This window comes from Taudactylus pleione, unplaced genomic scaffold (assembly GCF_031769625.1).
Source record: "Taudactylus pleione unplaced genomic scaffold, aTauple2 ptg000250l, whole genome shotgun sequence".
In the NCBI taxonomy this organism is placed as follows: domain Eukaryota; kingdom Metazoa; phylum Chordata; class Amphibia; order Anura; family Myobatrachidae; genus Taudactylus; species Taudactylus pleione.
Genome location: NW_028284652.1, coordinates 985,525 through 1,006,007, shown reverse-complemented (window position 1 = coordinate 1,006,007; position 20,483 = coordinate 985,525). Strand labels below are relative to the sequence as shown.

At 45.4% G+C, this 20,483-nt stretch overlaps 1 protein-coding gene across 1 annotated transcript in view; it reads right to left on the bottom strand.

Moving 5' to 3' along the window:
* Positions 1-157: 157 nt before the first annotated feature.
* MAJIN (membrane anchored junction protein) overlaps positions 158-20,483 on the bottom strand; it is a 34,194-nt gene continuing 13,868 nt past the window's right edge. Inside the window, exons 6-8 of the mRNA XM_088480113.1 lie at positions 20,171-20,216; positions 13,563-13,674; positions 158-203 (exon numbers count right to left, since the gene is read on the bottom strand). Coding sequence (XP_088336239.1) covers positions 158-203; positions 13,563-13,674; positions 20,171-20,216 — 204 coding nt within the window. The remainder of the gene's footprint in view (positions 204-13,562; positions 13,675-20,170; positions 20,217-20,483) is intronic.

Sequence of the window (20,483 nt, the reverse complement as noted above, 5' to 3'; positions counted from 1 at the left end):
GTTCATCTGGCACAAAGGTCTGGCTAACTTTGCAATAAAAACACATTTGTTCTACGGAGAATTTAATAAATAACATGAACTTCAAATTTAATAAAGATAGAATTGAAAATAAATACTCAACGTCCCATGCAGGACACAAACGCAAGATGGTAGGACATTATTCAGAAAGTCTTCTCCCAAATAGGAACCTGAATGGAGTAATGCTGACAGAGAACACAAAGTTATTATAGTAATTACATCATTCACTAAAAAAAGATGTCACTTTTCACAATAGAGAAACAGTGTAAAGCTGGCCACACATCAGCCGATTATCGTTCCAACCAGCAAACTAGTGTCTCTGATGTGTGGGAGCAAACAATAGTGTTCACTTACTCCAAAAAGCCTATCTTTCACATTAGCCTATTCTTTAACATTGAGGTTCTCACTGGTTACTACAGGTCAAACCTCGGGTGGCATTATGTTAAAGAACGGCAAATAGTTCTGACCGCTACCGGCAATTCTACTTAACGTTTTGGGGGACTTTGAGACAATCCACTATTTTATTTATTTTGAAAAGGTGTTGGTGGGGGAGTTTAAGATAATTTTTTTTGCAGATGGGCTATGCTGGGACTGGTAGCTCACCAAAGACAACATTGTTTTATTTTCCTATTATTTACACTTTATTACTCCAAAACCTACAGCCCTAGGAAACGGAGAAGAACACTGGTGCTAATGACATCAGGGCTGGTTATACCCAGCAAAGGTGAACTGCATGCATTTTTTGCAGGCCCAACTCCTCTGGGAAAGCCAGTTCTGGTGCTAACTGACCTTGGGCTGGTTTGGAACCATGGTGGAGGAACCCCACCACTGCAGATACCACCTCTATGATTCCTCCAGCCGAGGATGACAAAGCCCAGTGTTGGTTACCCTAAAGTCTGGGGGACCCCATGTCATTTTTTTCCCACTGCTAGTTAAGAAATGGGGGTGACCATTATACATTTTTTTTTTTATTATTATTTTCTGTTTTCATCATGCGGAAGTAGGGCGGTATCTGCCTACTTTTCAGACATCACAGTTGGAGAGAAGTTGACTGGTCTGATGAAAAAGATGGTTAGGTATGATGAATGCATTAGTTGGAGGAAAGTTGGTTAGATGAGTGTAGCCAAATTTACAGATACAATAAGGTTGAACAACCTACAGTATTGCACTCTAGATATTAATATTTCAGTTCCAGAACAGATCCTGTTGTACACTTTTCAGGGTACTGTAGTTTGTCAGTCCAAATAGAATGTTCCAAACGTTGTCTAGAACAACAGTGGCTTGCAATAGTATTCAACTCCCTAAAAAGTCAATAGAATTGTCTGTATTAAAAATTACACACAGATTGTGTGAAGATATTTTTATTGCAAACCAGTAGCCTTTTAAATTAAATTAAATACAATTTTCAAAAATGAATTCATTCTTTGTAATTTATAAAAAAAAAAAAACTTAAAAATAATGCTTGGAAGCTCCAAGTTTACTCAGATGAAAGATATTGTCTTAAGAATTGACTTTAAATTAGCCTATCCTTACAAATTAAAAAAGCCAGATAAAAGACCTCCTAAATCAAGTAACATTAGTCATTCTGTGAATCTGAAGGAATACTGGGAAAATGAATACCAAAAAGAAAATTAGAGATAAGATACTAACAGGGGTATTCAATATGGGAGCGAAAACTCAGTTTTTGCGTTAATATCGCACCTATGGCGTCATTATCGCAGGTTTTAGTTTTACACCGTATTCAATTTCAAAGACTTTTCGCAGGTTCGAAAAGTCCTTGATAAAAAACGGGGATAACTTTTCACCATTGAATAGGTGTCGAAAAAAAGTGCAGAATTGGGGTTTAGGGGTGCAGGCTTAAAAAAAATAACCTGCACCCCTGGGAATGACATTTAAAAAAGAACTGTGTCAAAAAAAGTTTTAAAAAAAAATAGGGACACCCCAAAAAATGTATTTAAAAATTGGAGTGAAAAAAAAAATGGGAAAAAAATGATTTATAGCGGCAGGTGCACAATTGCAGAATTTTTAAAAACTTACTTTAGGGACATCAAAATATGCTAGTACCCATTTTCATGTTGCCCAAATTTGATGGGACCACTTAAAAAAACGAAAAAAATAACCTAAGTGCTCTTCTGCATCACTTCTTCAATGTCGGGAAAAAACACCTGCTGCGGCTATTTAAATCCCCGACTTTCATTTAAAGGCTAAAACGGGAGTACCCACAGAGATGCCCCATGTTTTTACAACTTTAGGGGGGTGCTACAATTTTTTTAAGGAAAATTTCGTAACTTTACGCAAATCCCACTTCGCAGGCTCCCGTTTTCGTTAGTTTCATATTGAATACGGGGATAAGCGGGCGCGCGCCCGATACTTTAACGCAGGTAAAAGCTCCGATATGAAACGTAAACTTCGACAGCGAAGTTTACGTTTCATATTGAATACCCCTCTATGCCTTGGTGAGAGATAAAGTGGTTGGAGAAAACATACCAACCAATCAGCTCCTAACTGTCACTTTACAGGCTGTGTTTGAAAAATGACAGGAGATGATTGGTTGTCCACTTTATCGCTCTCCAATATTGGATCAATGGTGAGGTAATGGAAACTGCATCATTCTACTCAGACACTGCCTAGACTAGGCCGTCCCTCAAAATCTCAGCATCATAGCAAGGAGTAGAAGAAACAGAGAGGCCAACTATTACTTTAACTGTGCTACTGATATCATTGGGTGAGACCAGAGTCGTGGAGAGCTTACAAGGGCCCGGGTACTAGGGACGTGGCCAAACCCATGAACTATGGCCAATGCCCTCCTTAAAATGTTTTTAAATACTATGCGCTGCAAAGGGGGACATTTGTCCACCTCAGTATGGCTGAGAGTGGGACACTGTCCACCGCAGCAGCTGAACGGAGGCTTTGCCGGGCCCCTCCAACAAGCCCAGGCCCAGGTAATCAGGGCCCACCTTCCCCTCTTAATGCCCCTGGCTGAGACTGGAGTGGTTATAAAGAAGCCATTAAAGTATAAACCACATAAAATCACGTCTGTAGTTTGACAGAAAACATCAGCGTGATCCAGATAAAAATGGGATTTTGGTACCTACCGGTAAATCCTTTTCTCTGATTCCACAGGGGACACTGGAGGTGCTTACGCTGGGGTATAGAGGCGTGGATAACTGGAGCTGGCACTTTAAAATAATCTAGAAGTGTGAAGCTCCTCCCCCTCTATGCCCCATCAGCCCTCAGTTTAGAAAATGAAGACCGAGAGGAGATGGAGAACAAGCGGAGTAAAAGGGAGAGAAGAACACACAATAATCAAAACATACAACATACGGAACAAACCGAACAGGCAGGCGAAGAGCGTTGAGGGGGCGTCCAGTGTCCCCTGTGGAAACAGAGAAAAGGATTTACCGGTAGGTACCAAAATCCCATTTTCTCTTTCATCCACTAGGGGACACTGGAGGTGCTTACGCTGGGGACGTCCCAAAGTTTTCCCCACGGGCGAGAGCGTTCTGCGGCACCTGCAGAACTAGGCGGCCAAAACGGTATGCCGAAACAGCGAACGTATCAAATTTGTAAAACTTGACAAACGTGTGAACTGAAGACCAAGTGGCCGCACGGCACAATTGTGACGTGGAGACTCCCCTACCGGCCGCCCATGACGCACCCACAGAACGTGTGGGATGAGCCGAAATGGACGAAGGAGGCCGGCGGTCGGCATTAACCTAAGCCTGATGAATGTCAGCCGGATCCAACGTGCCAAAGTCTGCTTAGACGCTGGCCAACCCCTCCGAACCGCATCATAGAGGACAAAAAACGACCCAGACTTACGGAGGGAAGCAGTCCTGTCAACATAGATGCGGAGAGCTTCAACCACATCCAAGGTAGAAGAACCACCAGAGTCCTCCAAACAAGATGGTACCACAATAGGCTGATTAATATGAAAAGCCGACACTACCTTGGGAAGGAAGGCGGCTACCGTCCGGAGTTCCACCCTATCAGCATGAAACAGAAGGTAAGGTGGCTTATAGGACAGAGCACTCAATTCAGAAACTCTACGAGCCGATGCTAGAGCCAGGAGGAGGATCACCTTCCAAGACAAGTACTGAATATCAACCTCTTTCAAAGGTTCAAACATGGACGACTGAAGAAACAGAAGCACCAAGTTCAAGACCCAGGGAGCTATCGGAGGTACAAAAAAGGAGGCTGCAAACGCAAGACACCCTGAAGAAACGTCTGCACCTCAGGAATGAGGGCCAATTGCCGTTGAAAGAAAATGGAAAGGGCAGAAACCTGCACCTTTAAAGTTCCAAGACGAAGGCCAGAATCCAGACCAGTCTGAAGAAAAAAACAGAAACCGGGACACCGAAAAGTCCTAGAGGGAAGATCCCGACTGGAACACCCCGAGATATAAGAACACCAGAGGCGATGATAATGCGCAGCCGAAACTGGTTTCCTGGCACGTAGCATGGTGGTAATAACAGAGTCTGGGATTCCTCTTTATCTTAGGACAATGGTTTCAAGAGCCACCCCGTTAAACGCAGTTGCGCTAGGTTGGAGTGTATGAAAGGACCCTGCTGCAGCAGATCCGGGCGCAGAGGAAGGGGCCACGGATCGTCTGCCAATAGGGACCAAAGGTCCAAGAACCAACTTCTCCAAGGCCAGTGCGGAGCCACGAGAATGACAGAGGTTGACTCGTGTTTTATCCTTTTTTAGCAGTCGAGGAAGAAGTGGAATCGGAGGAAAAAGGTCAACAAAGTCCTAGATCCACGGAACTGTCAGAGTGTCTACTGCCACTGCCTGCGGATCTCAAGTTCTTGACACGTATACCGAGAGCTGACGATTCAATCGTGACGCCATGAGGTCCACCTGAGGACATCCCCATCGACGTATCAGCGCGTTGAACACGTCTGAATGAAGCTTCCATTCCCCGGGATGGATATCCTGGCGGCTTAGGTAATCTGCTTCCCAGTTGTCCGCACCCGTGATGAATACCGCCGACAGGATTACTGACTGGCTCTCGGCCCACCTGAGAACCTGAGTTACTTCTCACATGGCCCTGCGACTCTGAGTCCCTCCTTGGCGGTTGATGTATGCGACGGCCGTCGCGTTGTCGGACTGAACTCTTACCGGACGAGTTCTTAGAAACTCTGTTGCTTCTATCAGAGCATTGTAAATCCAACACATTTATGGGCCACTTTTGTTCTAGAGGTGACCATCGACCCTGAAAGTGATAATCCCCATCCTCGAAGGCTGTCCGTTGTTACGATGATCCAGTCCCACACTCTGAATCTCCGGCCCACTAAAAGATTGTTGGATTGTGTCTACCAGAGAAGGGTCACTCTGGTAGCTGGGCTCAGACGGATCTGTCGATGTAGAAGCAGATGAGACCCTGACCCCTGTGTTAGTAGGTCCAGCTGAAACACCCTGGAGTGGAATTGCTCGAACTGTAGTGCCTCGAAGGCCGCTACCATCTTCCCCAGGAGACGCAGACAAAGAAGGAGGGACACCTTCTTTGGTCTGAGGAGCAGTTGAACCAACCACCGGATATCCCGGGCTTTGTCTATTGGAAGGAAGATCCTCTGTGATGCCGTATCTAAGATCATGCCCAGAAACAGGAGCTTCTGGGACGGATAGAGATTTGATTTCTTGAAGTTTATTATCCAACCGTGTTGGAATGTGGTTCCCAGATGGGAACGTGGAAATAGGCATCCGTGATATCCAGGGATAATAGGAACTCTCCTGGTTCCAAGCTCGCAATAACTGACTGCAGAGACTCCATTTGGAACCGATACATCTTCAGATACAGGTTCAATGACTTGAGGTCAAGATGGGCCTGACCGATCCATCCGGTTTGTGTACTACAAACAGGTTAGAGTAAAACCCCATACCTCGTTGATGTTCTGGAACCGGAACTAGAACAGATGATACTACTAGAGACTGGATAGCCTCCTGTAGAACCCTGGCCTTGTCTGCAGGTATTGGCAGACTTGTAGTGAAGAACCGAGGTGGAGGGGGGACCTCAAAGTCTATTCGGTACCCCAGGGAAATTAGTCAGCAGATCCCCGGTTCTGGCGACGTCTGGTTCCAAACTTGTTGAAATCTTTGCAGGCGGGCTCCCACTGTAGGTGGTCCCAGGTGGAACGGAAGACCGTTATGCCACCTGTTTCTCAGCTGGCTTAGGCTCCTGTCTACGTGCAACCGTGTGTGGGCGGCCTCTACTCTGTCGCCTCTTGCTTGGGAGGGAGCCTCTCTGGCTCTCCCACAAAAGGAAAGTGGCGCACGAAAGGAATGAAACGAAGGTCCAGCGTAAACTCTTCTGGGAGCCGGTGCAGTTGACGGGAGGAAGGAAGACTTACCCCCCCGTGACCTGGGATATCCATTTGTCTAATTCCGGGCCAAACAGCATGTCGCCATTGAATGGTAAACCCTCCACCGCACGCTTGGATGCTGCGTCCGCATGCCAGGCGCGCAACCAGAGGGCTCTGCGGCCCGAAATAGCAGAAGCAGATATGCGAGCACTAATCTGACTAATATCTTTTGACGCTTCTCCCAGGAAAACTGCAGACTCACGGATGTGTTCTGCTAGTATGCGTAACCTGCTCTGGAAGTACCAGCGTCCAAACCTGTAATCAACTGGTCAGCCCAGCAAACCACAGCCTTGTTAACCCAAGCAGTAACAAGGGTGGGCCTAAGCTGAGCACCCGCTGCAGTATAAATAGATCTTAGCGTTGTCTCCAATTTACGATCCGAAGGATCTTTTAGTACTGTGGCTCCCGGTACTGGGAGTGCCTTAGAGAGACGGGAGACGGACGCATCAACTGGAGGAAGGGTTTCCCACTTCTCCATCATGGATGATGGAAAAGGGTAGCTAGAAGGAAACCGGCGCGGAATTTGGAACCGTTTATCCGGTTGTTTCCAGGCCACTGAGAGCTGCTGTTGAAGATGCAGTGAGAATGGAAAAACCGCCGATTTGGTTGTTTATGAAATAATTCACACTCCTGGGATGCAGGAATAACGTCTTCAGGTAATTTAAGGATTTTTCTGACCGCCAAAATTAGAGATTCCACCCCGGGAGAGGTGGACTCTAACTCTAGAGGGGTATCGTCCTGTAACGCCTCCTCCAATTCCCCTTCCTCTTCTGTAGCGAGGAATTCCTCTTCTGACTGGAGAACAGTCGATAAAGGACGCTTTTGTGTCGGTCCTTGTAAGGAAGTGGAGGGAGCGGACACAGCTGTACCCATAACCTGTACCAGGGTGTCAAGAGACTTGGTTAGCCCAGCCAGGAAGGCTGAGACTTACATGCCTCAGCTAACTCAGATGTTAAATCCGTCATTACTCCTACCATGTCAGCGGCCCATGTAGGCACAGGTGAGGCAATAATAGCCATAGGTGGATCAATTGCTATACAAGCATCACATAACGTGAACCCAGCAGCATGCGGCTTGGTTAGTTTATTGTTACACCTAGAACAAACAAACATCCATTGAGATGCCTTTGTTCTGTTTGACATGGATACACACAGTCACCACACACAGAGGGACAGAGTATAACAGAAGTAAAGAAAAACAGAAGGCTGGCTTGGGACACAGAGGAGGAGCACACCCCACTCCCTTCCCACAGATCAGATTCCCTGCACCCTCAGTGTATTATGCACAGTCCCTGTACCGGAGCCTTCTGTGCTTAACTTGTAGCTTTTTAGCCAGGAATGGGGAGCAAAAGAATCCAGCCTTCAGTTCTGCTGCACTCTTCCTGGATAAGGGAGAGATACAGGCATGAAACAGTTAACAAACGGCAGCCACGCTGTTACTACAGCCGCTTGCCGCGTATAGTGGAGAGACAGCCCGCGCTGCTTAGGCTCCGCCCCCTTCTTCATGCCCTAAGGGCTCCATTATGGCTGCTATGTGGTCCATCCCCCCCTCCCCTCCGCGCTACCCGCATGTATCAGCGGGGAGAGGGGAGAAGCAGGGAGCCGCGTGTATCAGCGGGGAGAGGGAAGAAGCAGGGAGCCGCGCGTGTAGCCCTGTGTACACACAGCTTTCCTTAGACAGCGCAGGGCAGCGCCGACAGTGGGCTTCCCTTACACAGCGCACAGGTGTAGCGCTGTTTAACTGTGCTATGCACACACTAACACAGCGCAGCATGTGTTAGCGCTGGCCAGTGGGGCAAGAGCCGGGGGATGCGCAGCTTGTTACTCACTGCGTGTCCCCTGTAGTCTCTCTCAGCAGGTCAGCAGTCTTCTCTTCTTGTTGTGAAGACTTGCTGTGGCGTTAAGGAGCTGTCAGAAGCTCTTGTAATGAGCCCTACGCACTCCTTCCTGGTGTTTGCTAAAACACCAGGGCGCCAGGTACCCGGACCCCACCTTTTAGATAGGTGGCGAAGGGTACCTATAGGAGTGTAAAAGATGCTTTTAAATAAAAAAAAAATTAATAAAATAAGTGTATTTGCTGGAGCACAGCATAATGTGACCAGCCACATGAGGCACATTTTCTAAACTGTGGGGCATAGAGGGGGAGGAGCTTCACACTTCTAGATTATTTTAAAGTGCCAGCTCCAGTTATCCACGCCTCTATACCCCAGCGTAAGCACCTCCAGTGTCCCCTAGTGGATGAAATAGAAATGTGGGATAAAGTTTTGTGATCAAATGAGACATAATTTGAACTTTTTGAACCCAATTCAAAAGTGCTATGAGCAGTGCAAACCTAATATTTCCCATCTGTCTGCAAACACCATCTCAACTGTGAAGTATGGGGGTGACAGCATCATATTGTGGGATGCTTTTCCTCAGAGACTGGACATCTTGTTAAATTTGAAGGACTGATGGATACTACAAAAGTAGATACTGCAGAAAATTAGCTTCAGAGAAAGCTCACCTTTCAGCAGGACAATGATTACAAGGACTAGACCAAAGCAATACTTGCATGGCTGAACAACTTAAAAGGTGAATGTTCTACAATGGCAAAGTCAAAGACCAGGGGATTTATTTACTAAAGGTCGATTTTGGCTTTTGGTGTATTTATCTGATTTTGAGTTGATTATGCAAATCAGGGATTTAATAAAGGCAAAATCGACTATAAAGCCAAATCTCGACCAAAATCGACCATACATCGGTACTTTCACATTTCCCATCAGAGGATCCCCTCATTTACTAACAGTCGGATTGGAAAACGACTAAAAATCTAATTCAAAATTCAAATCCAACTTTAAAAGGCACATAAACAATAGACCTGCCTGAGGCAGTCATGTGTGCAGGGCCGGATTAAGGCTTGTGGGGGCCCCAGGGCAACTAAGTTGTGGGGGCCCGCTTCAAGCCACACATAGCCGAGCCCAGCCCAGCCGTGCCCCCAGTAGCAGTCCCCCCTCAACAGTAGTCCCCCCAGGAGTACCCCTAGTAGTAATCCCCCTCTATGCTGTCCCCCCCAGTAGTGGTCCCACCAGTGTGCAGTGCCCCCAGTAGTATCCCCAGCAGTGCCCCTAGTAGTAGCCCCAGCAGTGCCCCTAGTAGTAGTCCGATCCCCCTCAGCAGTGTCCTTAGTAGTAGTCCTTCCCCCCCAGCAGTGCCCCTAGTAGTAGTCTTTCGTCTGCTAAAACAAACACACAGCTGTGTGTTTGTGCTGTGTAGTGCGGACGGCACTTATGTGCCATCCACACTACCGCCCTGCCCCAAGCTGATGCAGCAGCACTGACTGTGCTGCTGCATGCAGTAGTGTGGGGGCCCTCTGTGCGTGGGGTCCCAGGGACGACCGCCCCTGTCGCCCCCCCCTTAATCCGGCCCTGCATGTGTGGAAGAAGCATGCACAGATTGCTATGATCTGCGCATGTTTCTTATACTTAAAAAGAGGCATAGAGTTAAAAATGATTTACAAAAAAAATAATAAAACAGCTTGGGGTTTCCCCCTTAACCTATAACCAGCCCTGGACCTTTTAGCCTCGTCTAGTCATGGATATTCGGGGGGAAAACTGGCATGGGATCACCCTATTTTCCATTAACCAGCACCAGGCTGAACCAGTCAGGGTGGTAATGCCACAGCAGGAGGACACACAGCGTGGGGTTGTACTGCCAAAGCGATAACTAAGCCCCAAACTGGTAAGCCCAGGGCTGAAATCTTCTGAATGGGAACCCCCTCAAAATGGGGTTCACCCTTCTGAGCCCTTCCCTGCTTCTCTGTTGGCGGGGGATGCAGGGGTAATGGGTAATATGAAGAAGTAATATTATTTTTAACAATGGAAGTATAAGTACCAGCAAGCCTGCCTTTGGCACTTGTAAAACTACAAGTACCAGCAGGAGGGTGGCACCTGTACCCCCACTGTGAAAAAATATTAAACAAACCACAGTACACAGACCGAATATTGTAATTTTTTATTACACATTAATTCACTGACTCAATGACATAGAGTGAGAAGTATGCACAGATCATAGTGATCTGTGCATGCTTCTTTATTACATGTTTTTAAAGTCGATTGATAGGTTCTATTTGCATTCGGTTTTGAACAAAAAGTTCAAAACCGAATGTATTTACATCTGCCAAAATCGACTCACATTGCATTTGATTTTGAAATCGATTTCAAAATCGAATGTTAGTAAATGAGATTTTGGCAGTGCATTACAGTCGATTTTGAGTCGATTTAAGTCGACATAAAAAAATCTACCTTTAGTAAATATACCCCCAGATCTCATATCCAAATGAGAATCTGTGGCAGTATTTGAAAATTGCAGTTCACAATCATCACAACCAATCTGAATAACCTGGAGCAAATCTGCAAGGAAGAATGGACAAAAATCACTCTCAATTAATGTGCAAACCTTATAGAAACTTACACCAACTTATCACTGTTATTCCAGCAAAAGGTGGTTCTACCAAGTACTAGTCTGTAAGGGTTATGCAAGTAGCAATTTTTTATTTATTTAATTTTTTTTTTTTTTTAAACCTGCAGACATATAATTAGTTATGAGTTTAAAGTTAAATTCAAGAGCCTACTGATTCGCAATAAAAATACTGTCTGGATCAATATGTGTGTCAATTTGTAATACAGACAAATCTGTTCGCAATTTAGGTGGCTGTATACTTTAGCAAGCCACTGTATATCTCTCATATGTGGGAGTATCAGTCATCAAAACTGTATAGGACTGTCACACCGATATTAACAGAGCTGCATAAATTCACAAAATGAGTTAACTGCACCCAGGGCTATCTAAAGTATGGGCACATAGGGATCAAAAATTCTAGGGGCCTTCGAGAAGTGGCAGGCTGGGCCAGGGGGACATCTACATGGAGTGTGTGGCTGCTCACTCTGGGCATAGGGCAGTCGGCTGAGAGGCAGGGAGAGAAAGATGCTCCCTGGCTGCTCTGATTGTGAAATACACACAAATAGAGCACCAGGCAGCATTCCCTACTTGTCTCCCAATCTGCAGCCACAGAGGTGGATTAAGGGGGGGAGAATTCTCCCGGGCCCCCATCTCACAGGTTGCCCCCCTTATTTTAGTCACAGCTGCAGTGTAGAAACTACACTGCAAGCTGGAGAAGAGAAGAGGGAGGTGGAGTCCGTAATCATCGCTTCATATCATATTTTTTTATGTTTAAACATTGATTTTGTTGAAAGTACCAATAAATCTAAAGGTTTAATTTTATTGACCATTTATATTTTTATTCACATGAATGGGTGGGTAGGCGCCCGTGTGCACTGCTTTTCCCGGGCCTACAATGCTGTTAAGATGGCCCTGACTGCGCCTGCAATCATCATGTACATATAGCATACAATTAAGCATAACAGCAAATATATGAATACATTTATACATGACAGCAACATGAGGTACAAACTGAGAATGAATAGTGTGCAAACAATAACAAATTCAAGCATGTTTTCGTTATCTGTGTAAACCCACAGTCACAGAAAATTCAGCAAAAGACATGACAAGGAACACACGATTTAGGGTCTGATTCAGAGATGTACGCTATTGCCATTGCAGCTGCTTCTTTGTATGCAACTGCTGTGCAAAAATACGAAGAAGTCGCAGTTGGGGTTTGTATTGAGATGTCCACAGGCGGCATGGTAAATCTAAATGACTGTGTACAAAGACACAGCATCGGCTGAGCGACTTAGACGCATGCACAGTTGAATGATAATCGGTCAACTGTGTTAAGTATTGGAATTGCATACATCTGTGAATCAGGTCCTTAGATGAGAAATGGTGGTCATGAGAAATAAGATAGATATGACCCTACATGGAACGGGGGTGGGCAGCAGAAGAAGCATAGGAGACGTGGTGGATGGAGGAAGCAGATGAAGTGGACATGACAGAGGGGGTATCATAGGCAAACATTGAGGTGTTTTCAGGCAATATTTGAAGTATTATAGGTTGGAGGAGAATCTGGTAGGACAGTATATAGTTTGGTATGCAGGCAGGGTCCCATGTATCAATAATAACATACTTGATGCGATCTGGGTGCAATATTAGCACCCAAAATCACATTGAAATATGTGATAATACCACTTAAATGTATTAAATAGCACACGCAGGGGCTACGAAAGGAGTCCGTCCATACAATGTGTTCAGGGGGAAGTGACTGCATAAGTGGTCTCTTCACTCCTCTATCGGGACTCCTGCGCATACGCAGTTTACTGACCATATATGTGTGGCGGCCATTGGAACCCTCTCCTGGTAAATGTAGCACTTTGCATATAGGCTGCAGCGGCTAGCACCATCTTCAGATGGCATTAGCTGCGGGGGCCAAACTCTCATTCCAGAGCTTGGTAAATCTCATAGTTTCACAACCCCCATATGCCGGTTGCAGCTGTTGTCGGAAATGGAGGTACTGCAGGAGATGCCAGCAATATACAATACATCTGCAGCATTAATTAATATCTGCGGGTATACCCTGAAAATGGGTATTTTCGAGGAATATGCCACAAATATGTAATGATAAATAGGCCCCATAGTCTGGTATTTAGATAAAAAATCACCAAGCTGGTATTTTCCCAGATACGGCATACGTTTAATTTGACTTTGTTTAAAAGCTCAATAGTCTGAGGAGAGATCACCAACGTGCCCCAATAAATGAAGAAATTCCCATGTAAGGACATTATGCAAAACAGTAGGCGGATTATATGGAGACAGGACTTGGTATGGGGGCTAGTTAGCCAGCACATTTATTTATGCACAAATTAAAATGACAGACACGATTCTGTTATTTATGAGTAGTGCTGTAGGATTTGGGCTTTTTTTTTGTCCAATTTTCAGATACACCTTAACATGCACACCCCAATAGGACAAATTAATATTATAGGATTTATCAACACAATCTTCTATATACTGTAGGTGTAAACTAATTTCTTTCAAAATCCAGAAACATCACTGCGTATACTGTACAGATACCAAATTGTTACTATCAAAATCCAATTCAAAGTAGCAACATAGCTGCTATATATTTATATAACTATATATGTATAGATTAAAAGGTGCACAGACATTACATATACGGTAAATCAAACACAGGTCCTGTAAAAAAAGATATTACCATTTCATTTATGTGACTACTATAGCAGCTTGATACCTCATCAGGAATCCCAAAAGGCCACCACTGCTGCCAGCATCACGATCCACAGGGGAGCGCGGACTATTGTATATTTGCTCTGAGTGGTTGGATATCTGACTCACCCCATTGTCTACAATAAAAGATATAAAATAAAAAATGCTGGATCTCTTGTGGCAAGTCACTACATCATCATGAAGGAACCTTATGAGGGGTTATAGCACCTCCGCAGGGCAATAATGCTCCCTGGTCTCACCCCACCTTACATGTGACATCCTGACATCACTAAGAGGGCCCGGACCCAGTAAGCTGAGCGCCGGGTGCATCAGATAGACATGCCCAGGTGGCTCTCTAGGCTGTAGGGTGCCATTCCAGCCACACTGCAAGCCAAGTAGAGGGGTCACCCAGGCAGCGACGCTGCCGCCCCCTTGTCCTCACGCCCTGAGTGGCGGCATTACTCACACACAACCCTAGTTACGGACTTGGGATGTTCATTTGAAAACAAAAACTTCAAATGGATAATGTCTAATGAAATACACTATGGAAAACAAGAAGTGAAGAACATTACAACTATGTACTGTAAGGCATTGGACTGTCAGTCATAATCACCGGCATACAGTAATGTGAGTATGTGTTTCCTTATTAATTTGACAAACTGTAATACAAGACCAGACTTGCTTCAGGATATGACAATAATTGATATACAGTCAGGTGCATAAATATTGGGACATTGACAGAATTTTCATATTTTGGCCTCTATTCACCACCATAAAGGCTTTGAAATGAAACAAACAAGATGTGCTGTAACTGCAGACTTTCAGATTTAATTTGAGGGTAATTACATCCAAATCAGGTGAACGGTGTAGGAATTACAATGGTTTCTATATGTGCCTCCCACTTTTTAAGGGGCCAAAAGTAATGGGACTATCAACTCAAAAGCTATTTCATGGACAGGTGTGGGCTATTCCCTCGTTATTTCATTATCAATTAAGCAGGTAAAAGGTCTGGAGTTGATTCTAGGTGTGACATTTGCATTTGGAATCAGTTGCTGTCGACTCTCAATATGAGATCCAAAGAGTTGTCACTATCAGTGAAGCAAGCCATCATTAGGCTGAAAAATCAAAACAAACCCATCAGAGAGACAGCAAAAACATTAGGGGTGGCCAAATCAACTGTTTGGAACATTCTTAAAAAGAAAGAACGCACCGGAGAGCTCAGCAACACCAAAAGACCCGGAAGACCACAGAAAACAACTGTGGTGGATGACAGAAGAATTATTTCCCTGGTGAAGAAAAACCCATTCACAACAGTTGGCTAAATCAAGAACACTCTCCAGGAGGTAGGTGTATGTGTGTCAAAGTCAACAATCAAGAGAAGACTTCACAAGAGTGAATATAGAGGGTTCACCACAAGATGTAAACCATTGGTGAGCCACAAAAACAGGAAGACCAGATTAGCGTTTGCCAAACAACATCTAAAAAAGCCACTACAGTTCCGGAACAACATCCTATGGACAGATGAGACAAAGATCAACTTGTACCAGAGTGATGGGAAGAGGAGAGTATGGAGAAGGAAAGGAACTGCTCATGATCCAAAACATACCACCTCATCAGTGAAGCATGGTGGTGGTAGTGTCATGGCGTGGAAATGTATGGCTGCCAATGGAACTGGTTCCCTTGTATTTATTGATGATGTGTTTCAGGCAATATTATTTGCTCATATTCAGTCAAATGCTTCAGAACTCATTGAACTGCGCTTAACAGTGCAGATGGACAATGATCCGAAGCATACTGAAAAAGCAACCAAAGAGTTTTTTAAGGCTAAAAAGTGGAATGTTATGCAATGGCCAAGTCAATCCCCTGACCTGAATCCAATTGAGCATGCATTTCACTTGATGAAGACAAAACTGAAGGGAAAATGGCCCAAGAACAAGCAGGAACTGAAGACATTTGCAGTAGAGGCCTGGCAGAGCATCACCAGGGATGAAACCCAGTGTATGATGATGTCTATGCATTCCAGACTTCAGGCTGTAATTGCCTGCAAAGGATTTGCAACAAAGTATTAAAAAGTGAAAGTTAGATTTAGGATTGTTTAGTTTGTCCCATTACTTTTGGCCCCTTAAAAAGTGGGAGGCACATATAGAAACCATTGTAATTCCTACACCGTTCACCTGATTTGGATGTAATTACCCTCAAATTAAATCTGAAAGTCTGCAGTTAAATGAAACAAACATCTTTTTTGTTTCATTTCAAAGCCATTGTGGTTGTGAATAGAGGCCAAACTATGAAAATTCTGTCAATGTCCCAATATTTATGCACCTGACTGTACATTGTTTTAACTACTATACCCCCATTCATTTATTTGTTACCTAGCCACTGAGATTCTAGATAAAACTGTGCACTGTGAGCCCGATTCAGTAAGGAACGCTATTGCGATCGCAGCTCCCTAACCGCACGCAGGTCTGCAGTGAAAATATGCTAGTGAATGCTATCACAATGCCGTCGTACTGCCAGCATAGAGACGCCCACTGCCTCCCACTACCGCTATGCCACATCCGTAATATCATGCATACAGGGCCGCAATCAGGGGGGAGGCTGCGGGGAATCCAGTCTCGGGCCCGGAGAGAGAGGAGGCCCGGGTAACAGAGGTGCCGGTGCATTCCACCAGTGACGTGCAGTACCGCACATCACTCTGTGCTGGCTGAGCTCCGAACGGTAGGTGAAGGACAGGTGATGTCTGCTGCACTCAGTAGACATCACCTGCATGCACTCAGAGTTTGGGATCTGCTGTAGGGAGGGGGTGCCTAACTTATGTATATAGTATGTAAGTGCTGTTATATTACTTGTTGTGCTGACACTTACATTTGCATGCTTCTAATTAAAAATAGCTAATCATCAGAGGTTTTTTTTGTCTATGTATGAGTGTATGTGTATGTGCTCTGCCCATCTCTGCCTCATACCCCGGGGGAGGTATTGTCAGGCCCCACAATTTCTGACTGCAGCCCTGCTTGCACACCTCCATTAACATCTGTACCATCGGCCCCTCACGCAGAATTACAGCAGCCTTGACCCTACTTAGAAATTGCTAACCTCGTTGCACGCAGTGAGTACACAAGCTGCGTATGCCATCGCAGTGGTCAATTTATGCACATCCAGGCAACGGCGTTCAAACGGACAGACACGCCTACATTTCTCCGACCACTCCCTTGTCACCACTCCCAAACGCTCACTGACTGTCAATCATTCTGCTATGGCTCTCCGTGATCGTAGTGTGATCGCAGTGGTGCCTTCGCACAGGTGTATGCACTGCAGTGCGCGTGCACAAAGGCACCACTGCGATTGCACTGCGCAACAATAGGTTGTCTGCGTACGCTTTAGCAATTGCGATCTGTAATGAATCAGGCCCTATACACTCTTATTTAGGGTTTTTATAATATTTACCAGCAAGTGAAAAGTAAAACTAGAAATATATATAAGATACATCCAAGTGAGCAGATGAGTGGGAAACAAAGCTCTGAATATTTTTTCTGTAGTTGCATTAGTCTGTCCCTGAACCCAGGCCATTTATTTTCAACAATGAATACACTGCCCCTTTAGAAGTAATTCATAGTAAAGTGGTGAGAAAAATATTTTGAAGCCTTTAACTGAATGCAGGAATACAACGGATTAAACTAAATGGGTCTACTGCCTTGTTCTCATATGCTTTCCACAATAGGATAAACAGGATTTGAGTAAATAACTCAACCGAAATGAATGACAAAAAATCTACAGCAGGCCTTATTGTCATCACTGACCTGCTCACACGTAGCACTTTTTTAAAGAAAAAAAAAAACAATGTTAGGTTAGCAAGGAAGCTGTCTGCCCTCTGCACATACAGAATAGCTCAGTTTAACATGAGGCGTGGAACAGATAGGAAATGGGTAACCTACCTACCAAAGACATTAGTTCAATTGTCAGGACAGTTTTTCTTCTTTTTTCAGCAGTTTGTGTACTAAAGAACATGCATATCTATCTAGTCCTGTGAATGTACAATGGCCCTCATTCAGAGGCGCTTGCAAAATGCGAGTGGTCGCTATGAATGAGGGCAGCCGCTTGGGTTTTGAAGTGCGGCCTCCTGGTCGCTAGCTAAGCTTTGGGTTACCACCCACAGCTTTAGCGACCGACCAGGTTGATGGTCGTGATGGTCAAGACCATCGCGACCATCGGGGCTAGCGACGAGACACTAAGGTTGGGTCTCGGCAACCGCAAGCCCCAGGGAGTTTCCTGCTCTGATCGAGCAAGAAGCTCCCCACTGACATCACTGCTGATGTCAGTGCGGCCGCCCACAAAACGGCAGGCGTTCCTTAAGGAACGCCTCCGTTTGTGAAACCACCCCCCCGCCAGGCCTACAAAACGGGTCGAGCTGTCAATCAACATCGACAGCCGCCCCTTTTGTAGTGAGATCCGGAGCAAGAGAATTTCTCTCTCGCTCCAGTGATTGCGCACGCGCAGTGCGGCCGCTACACGTGCGCAGGGCCTAAACATCGACCCGCTTGTGAGCGCTCAGCGCTTGCGAGCGGGTCTGAATGAGGTCCAATATCTTCCCGCAGCATTACCTGTATAAGAGTTTGCATTTCCATTTTACCTCTGTAAGCTGTAATAATGACTCAAAACAAAATAACTAACTCACAAATGCTAGTAAATGTTTTTATATCAGGCCAGTCTAACCAGACTAAATAATATCCTCCAACTATTACCTCGGGGAGCGAATGATGGTGAATCAAGAATAGAGGATCCCACTCCATCATTCACTGAGCCAGTATTGCTGTCATTCTCTTCAAAGTCTGAAATATAAAATAAACTGTCAAAGATGAGGTAGCCAAGACGATGACCAACCCGATCATGGAAGTCACCGACATTTCAAAATGCGTCAACGTTCTTGAGAAAATGCAAGAGGAAATTATCCAGTTCACACCATTCTCTGAACAAGAATTCGCTCAGCTACAGAACAACTTCTTCACATTAACTGATAAACAAGAGACTATGGACAACCGGGGAAATAGAATGATCTTAGGATCCAATATGTTCCCAAAAGGGTCGAAGGCCTCCAATTGGATAACTATATTCTGCACTTTTTCCATATTTTGGCACCAGTAATCCCAGGTGACATGCTTATACTCGACAGAGTCCCCAGTCCAAGTTTTCCTGGACCCAGCTGTCCAATTCTGACGGCCAGGCTGAGTAAGCTTCAGATTACGCAACCTGGCCGGAGCAACAAACATCACGACTGATGGTCGCAGTAGTGATCTGAGGATCGCAGGTGCATGCAGGAGGCGTATATATTTCATACAAACACCTCCTGCTGCATCTACATTTTAGTTGGACAGTATTGTACAGCCGGATTCAGTATGAATGACCGCCGGCTGTAAGGCCAGCGATTCAAATCCCGACGCCGGCAGACCGGCAGCAGTGGAAATCCCGAAGGGGATTTAGTTAAGTATCACTAACCCTACCCCCCTCAAACCTAACTCTCCCTGAAGGGTGCCTAACCCTAACCTCCCCCCTAGTTCCTAACCCTAACCCCCCATAAGTGCCTAAACCTAACCCCCCTTCCCAGCAACCTACACCTAAGACTCCTGGGGGGTGCCTAACCCTAACCTCCTCTTGGGGGTGCCTAACCCCCCCTTCCCCTAGCCTAACTCTAACCCTCCCGGGGTTCCCCTAGTCTAACTCTAACCCTCCCGGGGTGCCTAACCCTGCCCCCCCTTCCCCGTTAGCCCCTAACCTAACCCTCTCCCCCCCGGGCTCCCGGTGTAGGTATAATGACAGGCGTTGGGATTTCGACGCCAATCATTAGTAGTGTTCACTCTAGCTCCGGCGGCAGGCAGGGCACCGGAGCTAGAGAGGGCAACTTTGTGCGCGCGCCAAAGGCGTGCGCGTGTCCGAGAAAGGGGCGTGGCCATGAAAAGGGGGCGTGTCTATAAGACACATCCCCTTTTCGTCATACTTGGGGGCGTGCCCGGCACTTACAGACATGCCGGGCAGCCCCCAAGCGCTGCAGTGAGAATAGATGCCAGGCGCATGCGCCCGGCGTCTATTCTCCGGCGGTGTCTGGGTCACCGCACATTTCTCCATCCGCAGGACACTGCGTTCTGCGGGTGAAGACGGCACCCGCAGGCTGTGAGGGCAGGGCGCATTTTGCCCTCCTTCTGGAGGGCAGGGTGCTTTTTGCCCTCCAGAAGGAGGGCAGGGCGCCGCGCCACGCTAAAACAGCCTAGCGGGAACGGGCATCTCTGTATCAGGCCCTAAGCTTGCCAATACAGCTCATATTTACACAGCCATTCTCTTACCTCTTATGGGATGTACACTATTTTACATCATTTTTCTTTACTGTTAAAGTATATGGAAATGGGAAACCTACAGTTTTAGTAATTCAGCTTTAAGACATTATATAGTAGACTTTTAATATTGTTGTTACTTGATGGAATGTACAGTGCTGCCTGTCCTTTAGTATCTATGGCTCCATGACAACTTGCGGTGAAATAACCAGAATAATACATTATTTTTCCTATCTTTCAGTATAATAACTGAAGACCACCCCTCCACACACACTTGTTGGTGACAAATAAATACAGTAATGTAATTTCTCACCGACATTCCTGCAGTTTGCATTGTCCTTCAATTCTTTCACTACATGCTTTGTAATGAGAAAGAAAAATACTGATTGACAACTCTGGACAACATTTGAAGTTAATACGTGAAAATGTCTACATGTAGTCTCAGAATGAAGAGAATGAATAAAACATGTCTCTCTTCCTAAACAATGGATGCTTCTTGTCTACTTGGGCACATTCACTTTAATCTTGTACAGTAGACTGATTCTGCACAATGTATGCTATTTACGTTTCTTCTGTGTATAAAACAAATCACAATTGTGACCTTATTACATAGCGTACGTGCTGTA